Below are 15034 nucleotides of genomic sequence, written 5' to 3'. Positions count from 1 at the left end.
GGGCGATGATCTTATGCCAACTTTAATCCCAGCACTCAGGAGGCAGAGGCAGGCGGATCTCTGTGAGTTCGAGGCCAGCCTGGTCTACAGAGCGAGTTCCATGAAAGGCACAAAGCTACACAGAGAAATCCTGTCTCAGAAAAAAAAAAAAAAAGCCAGCATTACACAATTACTGCTACATTCTGGAAGGTTAATCAAGATAACAGGTTTTGTTTTTTTTTAATTTTATCTTAATTTAAATTAATGTTTATGGGTGCCTTGCCTGCATAGATGCCTGTGTACCATATGCTCCCAGAGGCCAGAAGAGGGCGTCAGAGTTCCTGGAACTGGAATTACATATGGTTCTAAACTGCCATGTGGGTTCTGAGAGAGAACTGAGCTCAGGTCCTCTGGAGGAGCAGTCAGTGCTCTCAACTGCTGAGCCACCCTTCCAGCTCATTCTTTCTACAATTTTCCTATCTTTTGCCAACTTTCTTGAATCTCTGTAGTGCCTTTCTAGGCATCTGTCTAGTGGTTATGGTTAAGAATGGATAAGGATATAAAGGGATGTGCTTTCCGTGAGATCTTTCCATTGGAGGCAAAATGGAAGAGGCTGTTATCTTGTTGGGACAGCCCCAGGGAGAGAGAGACTCCGGAGAGACCCTTCTCCTGCTGTGCCACACGGTGCCCGCAAACCGGCCTCCCTGTGGCCTCACTCTTCATCCTCTTACACAGCACAGTTTTGAATGAAAATCTGGAGAAGCCATGTTTTGTAATAACAAAACACAAACAGAACTGTCCCTAGTGTCGTCCTCGGTCCAGAAGACCACAGAGCCATTAGACACACCCAGTTTCTGCTTTTGCATACCACGCAGTTTGCTGCCAGTCTGGCAGGGTTCTCTTGTGACGGTGGGGTTGGGCAGTGGCATTTACTTTCATAGATAACATTTTGAGACGTTTCTCTCTTCCATCTTCTTTGGGGAACATATAAGAAGTTAAATTCAGAGCTCCCAATGCATTAGCCTCCAGCCACTGATCTTCGTGGTAGAACACTCAACCAGGTATGGTTCTACGGAGAATCACACTACAAAAGATGCCATTTAATGTAAAGATTGTACTTCCCCATTTTCTTCATTTTGTTGGTTTAAAATATAGTTTTCCTTTATCTTCAGGAGCAGATACATGTCCTGAATGCTACTCTAAAACAAGGTAAGATTTGATTCATTTAATTGTTTAAGGCAGTCTTAAGTGAATTCAGAGAAAAGCAACTAATACTTGTTGTTGTGTGTTCTCTGGGCTAGAGTCTATATGATGTACATACTACTTGCCATCTCAGAGAAATCACAGAACATATGCAAAGTGTCCAATTTAAACATACTGCTCGCCGGGCGGTGGTGGCGCACGCCTGTAATCCCAGCACTTGGGAGGCAGAGGCAGGTGGATCTCTGTGAGTTCAGGCTAGCCTGGTCTCCAAAGCGAGTTCCAGGAGAGGTGCAAAGCTACACAGAGAAATCCTGTCTCAAAAAACAAAACAAAACAAAACAAAACCAAAAACAAACAAAGAGGCAAACGTACTGCTCATGCTGAACAGTGGTGGTGCATGCCTTTAATCTCAGCACTCTGGAGGCAGAGGCAGGTGGATTTCTGTGAGTTCCACGCCAGCCTGGTCTATAGAGTGAGTTTCAGAACAGCCAAGGCTACAGAGAGAAACTCTATCTCCAAAACAAGCAAACAAACAAACAAGCAAACAAGCCCACTACTTCTCTCCGTAATTGGCTCCTCTGGTTTGAAGGGCAGCTTAATGGCTCATAATCCTGACCCATGATCTGCCTGCCTGCCTGCCTAGCTCTACAATGCTGTCCTGTCTTCCTCTGCAGAGATTGAAAGGGCAAAAATACGGGTCTATATACCACCAATTCAGAAAGTCATTTTAGACATAATGTTAAGTTTTTCTTCCGTGCCTCATCCTAATCCAGTATTTTAATGTATGCTCTCTTGGTAAGCATTGCCTTGTTTTTAGCAGTTAAAGGTTTAGAGAAGCTCTCACTAACATGTGGCCGTGGAACAAAGTGGTGCTATATAAGTATTCTAGTAGACGTGAAGAATATTTGCATGTGCTATGAGTAATATTCAAACTCTCTGGAAGATATTTTCATTGACTTTTCTACTTACTGACATAAGCTGTCTTATTGGTCTAGTTCCTCAGTCACCTTTTTTCTAGTCTATTTTCTTTTCCATTGAATATACTACCTTCATAAATGATTATTTCTTTTGGCTTCTCTCTCATTATTTTACATCTGGCTGCTAAGTATTCCTTTGCTTGTATAGTTTCATAACTTTAGGGAGTGCTGGAGACTAATCAAACTACCAACAGGTACTTGAACCTGTGTTTAGAATCTTTCCCACATGACTGCTCTGTTGGAGAACCTGAAACCAAAAGCTTCTGAAATGATGCCGGGCAGTGGTGGTGCATGTCTTTAATCCCAGCACTCGGGAGGCAGAGGCAGGCGGATCTTTGTGAGTTCGAGGCCAGCCTGGTCTATAAAGCGAGATCCAGGAAAGGCGCAAAAGCTACACAAAGAAACCCTGTCTCAAAAAACAAACAAACGAAAAGATTCTGAAATGACTCTTTTGGATACACTGAGAGGCAGCAATGAGACCCGTGACCCTTCAGTCTATGGCCGGTAGCCCCCTCACTGGTGATGAGTATTTTAGTAAGATGGCAGGTGAAGAGGATCAGGATGGAGATAACAGTGAGTTCACTCTGGGCTTTACAGAATTAACAGAACGGGCTTTGTTAAGGAAAAAGTTATGGACGCTGTTCACAATTTTAGGAAAGACATGAGCACTTAGGGGATTGTAGCACGTGTGGTAAGTATAATGTGGAAATTCTTGATACAGAACATTGGGGAATCTAGAAGACCATATTAGAATAAAGAATTCAAAAGAAACAGACTCAAGATTTCTGTTAAACAATGCTAAAGTGATTTCAGGTACTCAATGAGTCTGTACCAGGTAGTGTTCTTCTCTCACCCACTTCAGTGTTAATTTATAGATGGTCACCTAGGAAAATGCTAATTGAATCAATGGCCTAGAGAAGTCACATCAGGTCAACCTGAGGCCGGGTGCTGAGACCCCAGAGCGTTTGGCAGGCTCAGGAAATAAGGCCTGTAATCTTAATCATCAATCCTTACCTCAGTTATCTGTGCTTTCACAGGGTTGAGGTTTAACGTCAGAGAACGTGTGGATTAAATGTATTGGTGATGGACTCTGAGTCACCAATAATGCATTGATGTCCCTTTGAGGAAAGAAAGAAAAATGCTTCCCTTTGGAGACATTTAGCCAAGAACAAGTCCATATTTGAGTTCTCTACTTCATGCTCCTGTGTGTGTGTCTCTCCCTTGACAAAGGGATTTTTTCTGTCTTTATTGAACGACACAGAACGCATCACATGAGGAAAGATTGGGAGACTTTACAAAAAATCTTTAACAGGATTTTACAAGGGATTAAGTCATTGGCTCTGACTGGCTCAGATAACAATCAGTACTACAGACATCATTGTTTACCAACCAATTATCCACGTGTCATGTTCACATTTATGGTAACTTTTCACTTTCGAAGATTGCTTTTAACCTCTGTATTTGTTGCTTTCAGCAAATGATACATATGTATTACCTGGGTGAGGGGCATGGAGTAGTAAATAATTTAAGAGGACAGTTATGCATTAGCGTAGGTTGTAAACACTGATAATATGGGAAATCCAAGCCAAGTGAGGGTGATTGTTACATGGTTCTTTTTTTTTTTTTTTTTAAGATTTATTTGTTGTTATTTTATGTGTGTGGATGATTTGCCTGCATGTATGTCTGTGCCTAGTTCCTGTGGAGGCTAGAGGAGGCTATCAGATCTCCTGGAACTGGAGTTACAAACAGTTGTGAACTGCCATATGGGTGCTGGTGATTGAACCGGGTCCTCTGGAAGAGCAGCCAGTGCTCTTAACTGCTGAGCCATCTCTCCAGCCCATGGCTCTTTTTAAAAGCAGGTTAGACAAAGGCTGAGCACACAGTAGGACAGCAGTCTTAGCGCTTAGGTGACCTCAAGGTCTATTATTAACTCTGGCTATGAGGTCCAGCAAAAGTTTCAGTCTTTCAGAATGCAAGGGATATTTTTATCACGATGCTTTGCCACAGAGACTGTGACTGAGCCCTGAAGAAAGAGGATCTTGGAGCGTGAGTACTTAGGAGGGAATATATTCCTGGGGGGTTAGAGGCTCCGCCTGCTTTCCCCACAGTCTCTCCCTAGTGAGGATGTGCCCGAGAGGGGATTTTATTGTTTGGTGGTTTGTGCAGAGCTGGAAATGAAGGTCATCTGAAGAAAACGAATTGGTTTTTGTAATTTTTTTTATTAAGAAACTTTTTATTCATTTTGTATACCAACCACAGATTCCCCTCTCATCCCTCCTCCTGCTCCTCCCCAGCCTCGCTCCCCCAACCCACTCCTCATCCCTTCCTCCAAAAATGTAAGGCTTCCCACAGGGAATCACCAAAGCCTGGTACATTCAGTTGAGGCAGGTCCAAACCCCTGCACCCCCATACAGGCTGTGCAAGGTGTTCCCCCACAGGTAATGGGCTCCAAAAAGCCAGCTCATGTACCAGGGATGGATAGATCCTGATCCCACTGCCAGGGGCTCCTTAGACAGATCAAGCTGCATAACTGTCTCCCTTATGTAGAGGGTCTAGTCTGTCCCATGTAAGCTCCACAGCTGTCTAAAGTTCCTGAGTTCTTACTGGCTTGGTTTGGTTGTCTCTATAGATTCCCCCACCATGCTCTTGATGCCCTTGGTTTTTATAATTGTAATATTTTAATCTTTCTGAAGAGAAGATTGTCAGTAACATTGTAGGCATATGCTCTTTAACTATTGCCTGTTGGCTTTCCAATATTTCAATGGTTCCATCTGGGGAGATTCTGTGCTGGTTTGTTTGTTTGTTTGTTTGTTTGTTTTTTGTGGTTTTTTGTGTTTTTTTTGAGACAGGGTTTCTCTGTGTAGCTTTTGCGCCTTTCCTGGATCTCGCTCTGTAGACCAGGCTGGCCTCGAACTCACAAAGATCCTCCTGCCTCTGCCTCCCAAGTGCTGGGATTAAAGGCGTGCGCCGCCACTGCTGGGCTTTGTGCTGTTTTAAGGTGATGCAAAACACTGGCATCATGCTGTGGAGATGGCTTAGTGGTTAAGAGCACTGTCTGCTCTTCAAGAGGACCTGAGTTCAATTCCCAGCAATCACATGGTGACTCACAACCATCTGTAGTAGAATCTGATGTCCTCTTCTAGCCTGCAGTCATAGCTACAGACAGAGCATTTACACATTAAACAAACAATACACTGGCATCTTTCAGTCTGTGGTTTCAACTGTAAAGAATCAAGATGTCCAACTTTGAATTATAGTCACTAAATGGGAGACAGCAAAGAAGGAACACTATATATTTGAGCCTTGTTTTGTATTTTTTTTTCCAATCCTGTCAACTAAAATATATGGGCACGTTTTCATTTCTGTCTTCAATAGAAGAAATTTGTGAAGATAGGTTATTTTGGGACTCTGTCAATGTATGGTCTACCATTCTTTGTCATGGATATATGAACGAGTCTCCATAAATAATAGGGAGAGTTGAAGCAGAGCAATTGCTTGTTCCCTTGTTTTTTAACAGAGACCAACTTTAAATATATCTATAGAAATGGCATCTAGTATACCATTGATAACTGATCACTAAAATACCCTCTTCTTGTTCATGTTTATTCTTTTTTTCTTGTTCATGTTTATTCTTAAGCCTCGCCCACAGACCTAGAACTCCCGAGCCTGCAACAGAAGATGATGGATGTATCTTCAGCTCCAAGGTAAAATGCCCCTTTGTGAGATTCACTTTCTCTCTCTGAATTTGGATTTCTTATTGTTTATTCTTAAACTCAACAATGGTCTCTATTATTGCATCTCAAAAGTTGACCAGAGAAAAACTTTTATATAGTTATGACCAGTTGGGTTTTGGTTTGGGGCCTGCTTGTTGGTTTTACTTTGAGAAATGCCAGAGGTAGTAAATCCTCTGAAGTAGTGGGGGTTGGATTCAGGTATGGAAAATACATAACAGAGAGAATTCTATAAGGCATAGTTTTCACAATAGAGCAAATCTGAAATTTGAGCCAGGAACTTTGGGATAAATATACATTATTGTGGTTTAATTTATTTTACTGGGGGCCAGAGAGATGGCTCAGTGGTTAAGAGCACTTGTTGCTCTTGCAGAGGACCCAGGTTCGGTTGGCAGCACCCACATGGTGACTCACAAACATCTGTAACTTCAGTCCCATGGAATCTGACGACATCTTCTGACATCCACAAGCACTGCACGCACGTGTGCACATACAGACATGCAGGCAAACACTCTACACATAAAATAAAATGTAAAAAGATTCAAAAATGAAGAAAAATGGTGTGACTTTCATTATATTCATGTTTCAGAGTTATAAGGAAACTGAAAACTTATCCCACAGCTGACGGGTGGGCCTTTGATTTCAGAACAATGCTTGGATATAGTTTCTTTCTCCTTCAAAACTTTGGATTCATTTTATATTGTTTTTGACAGAATGTGTCCTTGGATTTGACCTTTGTTTCTATAGTGAATAACATAAGAAATTATGGAGAGTTACAATTGAAGCCCATCAAGATTTATACTAGAGATTGCCCTGTATTTTTCACATTGATTTAAGTGAACACAGCACAGGGCCTGTAAGGATCTGCACCAGGTCCTTTGCATATGTTGTTACTGTTAGCTTGGTGGTTTTGTGGGACTCCTAACGGTGAGAGGGGGGTGTCTCTGACTCCTCCACCTGCTTTTGGGACTCTTTTCCTCCCATTCACTTGCCTTGTCCAGCTTCAGAATCAGGGCCTTTGCCTTGTCTTATTGTATCTTGTTTTTGCTGTTTGGTTGTTGTCTCTTGGAGGCCTGCTCTTTTCTGAAGGGAGAGGAGGGGGGGAAACTGTGGTAGAGATGTATTGTATGAGAGAAGAATCTACTTTTAATAAAATAATAAAGTCTGTAGAATTAAATAATACATTTTCCCCAAATAGTTACAAGCTGCACAAGTAGAGATTCAGTCATGGAGTAGAAATACAATTTCTGAGTTTTTATGCTTAGCTCACATTCTGAGTTTCACATTTAATGTTTTAAATTTTAGAAGGCTTTTACTTAATCACTTAAATATTCATCTTAGGTTTCCTGCACACTAAGAGCTAGCAGAAGGCAAGAAACCTACCTGATGATGGGTCACGTTTAGTTCCTAGAATAGAGTTTTGCACATGAACAACATTTTAGTATGAAGAAAAAAATAGGAAAATACTAGCAATTAACTACATTGAATATTTTACATGTACCTTAGGTTCATTTTCCTTATTAATGTGTGAGATGTGTACTCTGGGGTGACTTTCGTTAAGGAGCTCTGTCATAAATGGAGAGGAAACAACTTCAAGGAGGGCCATAAATCCGGAAGGTTCGCTTGGTCCTTGGCGTCTTCCAACTATGCCTTTAGGCTGGGGTTTACACGAGTGGGTCTTAAATGTCAGCTCCTGTCTTTTCATTAAATGTCTTCATATTGTGCATTGCTGTCTAGCATTCTACGGACCAATTATTTCTCTTGATTAAAAGCTGAAGCAAAGAGGCTGGAGAGATGGCTCAGAGGTTAAGAGTACGGGCTGCTCTTCCAGATTCCCAGGAACCACATGGTAGCTCACAGCCATTTATAATGAGATCTGGTGCCCTCTTGAAGCATGCAGGCATACAGAATAAACAAAGAAAGAAAGAGAGAGAGAGAGAGAGAGAGAGGAAGGAAGGAAGGAAGGAAGAAAGAAAGAAAGAAAGAGAAAGAAGGAGAGAAAGAAAGAAAGGAGTAAATCCTTTTTAGGAAAGAAAAAGCTGAAGCAATACTTCTTTTTCCAACTTGTCTTTCTCTCCACTAGAAATGGCCTAGTTTTCATTCTGGCGTGGACAGTTTTGGTCCCTAACTCTCATTTCATAGCAATAAAACGAAACTTTTATCATTGCAGTATTTACAAAAGTAGTCATAGCTTAAGAAAAAGAATTGATGCCAAGCAGTGGTGGTACACATCTTTAATCCTAGCACTGGGGGGCACATCTCTAGGAATCTCTGTGAGTTCAAGGCCAGCCTGGTCTACAGAGTGAGTTCCAGGACAGCTGAGGCAACCCAGAGAAACCCTGTCTTGAAAAGACAAAAAACAGAAAAAAGAAAGAAAACAAATATTATTAGCAATATATAAATGCATGGATCAGTTGTATGCATGACATGCTTTTCTTTTGGTGTCTGTCAGCCCAGCACTACCTTTGCCAAAAGTCTGTCCTCCAGACCCCCCCCCCCAACACACATTGTTTACTCCTAGTATGGCTACTGGATCCAGACTACTAAGGATTTGCTAAGTATGCAAAGACTAATGTCTGCAATTTTAACAGTAGTAAATATATGCTATTTATTAGATTATTTGTCTAGTTTTAAACCACATTTGTGTGTGGTTCAAGTAGGAAATGTGATCCATCAGGATGCTGATTAGGCATAGGAAAATCTGGATAATTTTAAAATAGGCTTTTGTTTTTTTCTTTGTGGTTTTTTTCTTTTTAAAAGCTTAATTGTACTATCATATAAGTTTATATTTTAAAATTATCTAAAGTAGGTTCTCAGTATGTTGCCCATATTTTCCTTAGACTGTTTGGCTCAAGGCTGGAGAGGTGGGTGGCTCAGCAGTTTAGAGTACTCGCTGTTCATGTTTCCAGAACCTCGTGGCCACTCAGTTTCCATAACTCCAGCTCCAGGGGATCTAGCGCCCTCTTCTGGCCTCTGCCGCAGCAGACATACATGCAGGCAAAAACACTCATTCACATAAAATTTAAACACTTTAAATCTTTAAAAACAAAAAAAATCCATTTGACTCAACTGACCTTCCTGCTCACATCCAAATGGCGTGGACTTCAGGAGTACAGCGCCAGCCTCAGCTCATGATGTAAACACGTAGGAATTATTTTCAAAAGGAGCCTTTTTGTAACATTTTCTTTTTAAAAAATTGTAGTTTTGTAATATTTTCCATTTTGTTTTCTATTGAGATCTTTTTTTTTAAATTTTTTTTTTTTTGGTTTTTCGAGACAGGGTTTCTCTGTAGCTTTGGAGCCTGTCCTGGACTAGCTCTGTAGACCAGGCTGGCCTCGAACTCACGGAGATCCACCTGCCTCTGTCTCCCGAGTGCTGAGATTACAGGCGTGAGCCACCACCACCCAGCCTATTGAGATCTTTTAATTCTGTGTACCAATGCACATTCATATGAGGAAAATGACTTGCATATGTTATTATAAATGAACATTTTCTGTATATGTAATTGCGTAACTGACAGAGCTGTCTTTCCCTACCTTATTTTCATTTTTTTAAATTTAGTTTTGTTTTTTGTTTTTTGTTTTTTGTTTTTGGAGACTGGGTTTCTCTGTGTAGCTTTGTGCCTTTCCTGGAACTCACTTGGTAGTCCAGGCTGGCCTCGAACTCACAGAGATTCACCTGCCTCTGCCTCCCGAGTGCTGGGATTAAAGGCGTGCGCCACCACCGCCCAGCTAAATTTAGTTTTATATAGGTTTGTGTTATTTCATTTTTCTTTTCTTATCTTTTTTTTGGGGGGGGGGAGACAGGGTTTCTCTGTATTGTTTTGGTGTCTATCCTGGATCTCGATCTGTAGACCTAGTTTTTTTTTTTTTGGTTGTGTTATTTAATTTTTCAGTTGAATATATTTTGCAAATCAGTGTTTTGTTTGTTTCGTTGGTTGGTTGGTTGGTTTTTCAGGACAGGGTTGCTTTGTTTATCCTTGGCCATCCTGGAACTTGCTCTGTAGACCAAGCTGGCCTTGAACTTAGAAATCCACCTGCCTCTGCCTCCCAAGTGTTGGGATTAAAGGCATGTGCCACCACCGCCTGGTGCAAATCAGTGTTCTTAAACCTATGTGCTTTTCAAGTAATTTCATTTCCTCTTCCAAATGGAAGTATTCACTTGTATCTTCAAAGTGGTCTGTGCTTCAAATGTCACACAACCACTTCTTGGCCCTTTCCTAACTGTGTGTCCCCTTTTCTCACCCTAAGAAAAAATAGCATTCAGTAAACTATACTGAAAAAAGCTAAAGCTGGCAAAGGCCTGAATGCCAGCCCTCCCCTAGTAACAAAGCCCTCCCCATAGCAACACCCCCCCCCCCAGCGACAAAGACCTTCCACTAGTAACAAAGCCACCCACCCCCAGCAACAAAGCCTTTCCCCTAGCAACAAAGCTGCCCTTTCCTGCCTGTCTCAGTTGATGGGGAGAATAGATGGACCCAGGGTCCAAACTCCTGGCTGTTGAGGGCATGAGACTACAGGATGGCACCGGTGGCTTTAGGATTGGAACAACGGTTATTTCACCTCAGGAACATTGTAAATATCACCACTTTCTTTTAGTGATCATTGCTATACATTAGAGCTGCATTCACTACAGACATGCCCACATAGTCTGTGAAGTGTGGTAAGTTTCCGTTCTTTATGTGACTTCTGGTTTATCTTCCTTAGGGAATGTTTTGTTTTGTTGTCTTTTTTTTCTGTTTCTCCCCCTTCTTTTTGAGAAAAATGATTTCCACTGGTCTCAATTCTGTGCCTTACTAGGTGCCTTTTGGTCCATCTTTGTGTCAAATCTTTGCTGATTTGTTTATGATGTTTTGTTCACTAACTTTATGTGGCTTTCTTCATTGACTTTTGTCCCAGTAGAACTGTCTTTTGTCTCTTTAGGAAGAGAGGAATTCATGTTATCATTTGTCTTAACTCTTTATACACTGAGAAGCAACACCCTATGTGTATTATGAACCCTGTGCATCCAAGGAGGTTTTACTAAGAGGCAAGTGCATACACTTTCCCTCAAGAAATCATTCATGCAAACACAGCAGGCAGTTAGCAAATCCCTCAGTGAGCTATGGGAAGTGAGCTCTTGGCCTTGGGACCAGGAGTGCAGACAACACAGACAGAAGAAACCAAGGAGTGCCTACAAGAGGGATGCCCGTGTAATTGGAAAGCTCTGTACACCGTGTCCCGAGACACTACTCCCTCAAATGTAAGTGCTTGTCACAAAAATGCCTTGTCACATATGGACTGGGGTACCCAGGCTCTATAGTAGTAGACCTTTGTTGCATAGCTTTGTGTCATTTCTCAAACAGATGAGCATGGAATGTTCTTTGGAGGATGTGTCACTTTAAGAGACAGAAATGTGCTTTGGATGACACATTGAGATACTCTGCAGTTGAGACGACTGAGCTTAATTAATCTAATAAACTATTCAAAACCTCCATCTTCACTAGCTGAAGTTAGCAACCCTGGAGGTCAAGAGAGAGCCCTTCCTTCAGGAAGGCTTTTGTTAAATGGAAAAATAATCAGGACCCCCAAACCACATGACCAACACTGTGACAGAGACACAGGTTCTCGGAACCAGTAAACGTGTGGCGGGAGATATGGAGAGGGTGGTGCAGCCCAGGGGGGGCTGTCAAGGGGCAGTGGGGTGGAGAGGACAGTGAGGAGAAGGAAGAACTCAAACTCTCAGTTATTCCCTCTGTGCATGACATATTTGTAGGCACAGGGTCTTTTATGGTGACAGGTGGTTTTTTTTTTTTTTTTTATATATATTACTACACAAGCCAATGCATTTTCTTATAGGATTGTCATATGTACTTTTGTACTAGTTTTCTGTTGCTGTGATGAAACACCACGGCCAAAGATAGATTAAAGGAGTAGAGTTTATTTTGGCTTAAGGTGCCGGAGAGATGGGTCCATTATGGTGGAGCTGAGGCACACGCGGCAGGCATGGCGGCTCACTTCTTGAACCACAGCACAACGCGGGGAGGGAGCCAGCTGGAATCGGTGGGGACTTTTATATCTCAAAGCCCAGCTCAGTAATACATTTCTTTCCAGCAAGGCTGCGCACCCAAACCTACCCAAAGAGCCACCTACTGGGTACCATGTGTTCAGATGCCAGAGACTATGGGGGACATTCTCATCCAACTACAGTTTGGCTTTTGATCATCTTTCCCACTAAGTAGACCGCTTTCCCCAACCCCCACCTGGTCACCTGCTGCTCCCATTCCACAGGGATTTTGTTGGACTGTTTTATGAGTTTCTTGCCCATAACCATCTTTATGAACTCTTTCCCTACCCCCATCATTGGTCCTTTCTGATATGATCTATCTTCCTGTTCAACACACACTACACAGACATACACAGAGACACAGACACACATGCACAAATATTCCTTGGATTTCTGTTAAATGCAATTAACATTGTATATAAATTAAGATCTAAGACCATATTCAGAGAAGCATGAAGTAATTTCTTAGTCTGGATTGCATTGCTTAAAGTAATAGTTTATAGTTTTATTGATTTTTTTAAAAAAAAAGATTTCATTTTTCCTCATAGTTAAATTTTCTTATATATGAACCTCTATTTTTTTTTTTTTTTTGAGACAGAGTCTCACTATGTAGCTTTAGATGGCCTGGAACTCCATGTAGACTAGGCTGTCTCTGCCTCCCAAGTGCTGGGATTAAAGGTCTATCTGGTACCATATCCAGTTCACTTTGTCCATTTCCATGCTGTTGGTCATCGAGACTGAATCCATTTCCTAGGTCTTGAGACCAGAGTAAGCACAGATGTACAAATTTTTCTCCGCTATTGCCCTAACCCTAAGACCTCCTGCTCTTTGTGTGCACATCCAGGACTGAGACTCCTGGATTATCCACAGCCAAACACCAGGCATTGAAGAGAGGGAGGAGGGATTGTATGAGCAAGGAGGGTCAAGGTCATGAAGGGGAAACCCACAGAGATAGCTGACCTGCGCTCGTGGGAGCTCATGGACTATGGACCGACAGCTTGGGAGCATGCATGGGACCGACCTAGGCCCTCTGCATGTGGATGACAGTTGTATATCTTGATCTGTTTGTGGGACCCCTAGCAATGGGACATGAGCTGGCTTTTTGGAACCTATTCTACAAGATTCCTTGCCCAGCCTTGATGCAGGGGGAGGAGCTTGGTCCTGCCTCAACTTGATATGCCATGCTTTATTGACTCCCATGGGAGGAGGAATAGAATGAGGGGGTAGATAAGAGATGGGAGAAGAGGACGGGGAGAGAGGAGAGAAGGAAAATTGTATATGTAAAATAATGAGAAAGAAATTTGACAAAAATGAGTTCCTGGATCATGTGTGGTTCTACTGTGGGATTGTGAGAAGCCTCGGTACTGCTGCTTCTATATAATATGTAATATACTGGGGCTGCATGCTTCACACCCCTCAACATTCTTAGAATTCTTCCTTCCCCACATCCTTGCCAGCACTTCTAGCCATTGCTTCCCTGATGCTAGATATTCGGACTCGCAGGAGATGGACTCTCGAAACAGTTTCAAAATTTATTTCTCTAATGGCTAAGGAAGCTGAACACATTTTAAAATGTTCATTGGCCATTTGTGCTTTTATTTGAAAATGGCTTACTTTGTGGCCCATTAGTCACCAAGAAGAATGTGCATTCCCTACTGGACAGATGGGAAATTCTTTAGAGATCTATTAAATGCAATCAATTTGTATGATTTCAGTCTGGAATTTCTTATTTTTAGTTTAGAAGTTCTATCTAAAGATGAAAGTCAGGTGTTGACGTTTCTCACTATTGCCGGATTGGTACCTACCTATTCTTCCATGCAGTTACTGTTTGTTTCTATGACAACGGGGGACCTAGCCTTCTCACCTAAACATGGATTTTACATCTTCTCGAGGAACTCTGCCTGCCCTTTCTGCCCCTTCTGGTGAGCTGTGGCTTGCACTCCTCTTGCCTACTGTGAGAGTAGCCACACTGATGCTGCGGGGAGTCTACTTGCTTAATAGCTTGATCCCCACTTGTTGAGTTTTGGGGTGTCTTTGGCTGTGCTTTGTATTTCTTATAAACAACTGACAGCTGAGTTCTGGTCCTTCACAGTGGTTATTCTTTGTTTTGTGTATAGTATAGTGTATACGTGTGTGTGCAACTGAGAGTGGTCGGGTGTGTGTGTGTGTGTGTGTGTGTGTGTGTGTGTGTGTGTTACACATGGAAACCTGAGGTTGATATTGGGAGTTTTCCTCAGTTACTCCTGGCCCTTATTTTGTTGAACAGTGAACCCAGAGGTTTTCCCACTTGGCTAACCTGTCTGCCTCGCAAGCTCTGGGGACCATCCTGTTTGTCTCCCCATGGATTTCTGGAGTACAGTACAAATGCATGCTGCACCATCTGATACACGGGTTCTTTCATACCAAGTTCTAGTGCCTGTGAGGCAAGCATTGTGCCCACTGAACAGCCTCCCCTGCCTCATCTACATCGTTTTTGAAACAATCATTTATTTATGTGCTTGAATGAGCATGTGTGAATGTGTGTCAGTGAGTGTGTGTGTTTGAGTTGTCCGTGTATGTGTGTATGAGTGTGTTTTGTATCTGTGTGAGTGTGGATGTGTGTATCTGTGTGAGTGTGTGTGTGTCTGTGTGTATCTGTGTGAGTGCACACATTCTTGTATGGGTAGGTGGATGGGTATACCCTTCAAACACAAAACCTGAAGAAGGTGTTGAACCCAGGAGCTGAGTTCAGGCACTTGCTGGACTCTAAGCATGTTATTTACATAGGTGATGGGATTTGAACTCTGCTCTACCTGGTTACGAAGCAGGCAATCTTAGCCACTGAGCCGTCATCTCTCCAGCCTTCTACTCACAGTCATTTGGAGGAGGTTGTAGTCAGCAGCTGATGCTTGGATGTTGTGGAATAGAATATTTAACTGTGTAAAGATGTGTTGTTTTTGTCTATGCTGCATTTGTTTAACTATGTCAAGATGTGTTGCTGTTTCACTTTGCCTGTCTATGGCACCTGATTGGTCTGATAAAAAGCTAAATGGTCAATAGCTAGGTAAAGGAGGGATAGATGGTGGACAGAGAGAAAAGAGGGGCCAGCCAGCCAGAGAG

General features: G+C 42.2%; 1 protein-coding gene across 1 annotated transcript in view; it reads left to right on the top strand.

The window, feature by feature from the left end:
• Positions 1-15034, top strand: part of LOC118592293 (coiled-coil domain-containing protein 144A-like) — a 139681-nt gene that overhangs the window by 25358 nt on the left and 99289 nt on the right. Inside the window, 1 exon segment of the mRNA XM_036201110.1 lies at positions 5797-5863. Within this exon segment, the coding sequence (XP_036057003.1) occupies positions 5797-5863 (67 nt within the window).

This window comes from Onychomys torridus, chromosome 10, assembly GCF_903995425.1.
Source record: "Onychomys torridus chromosome 10, mOncTor1.1, whole genome shotgun sequence".
Taxonomy (NCBI): Eukaryota; Metazoa; Chordata; class Mammalia; order Rodentia; family Cricetidae; genus Onychomys; species Onychomys torridus.
This window is presented reverse-complemented; position numbering and strand designations above follow the sequence as displayed.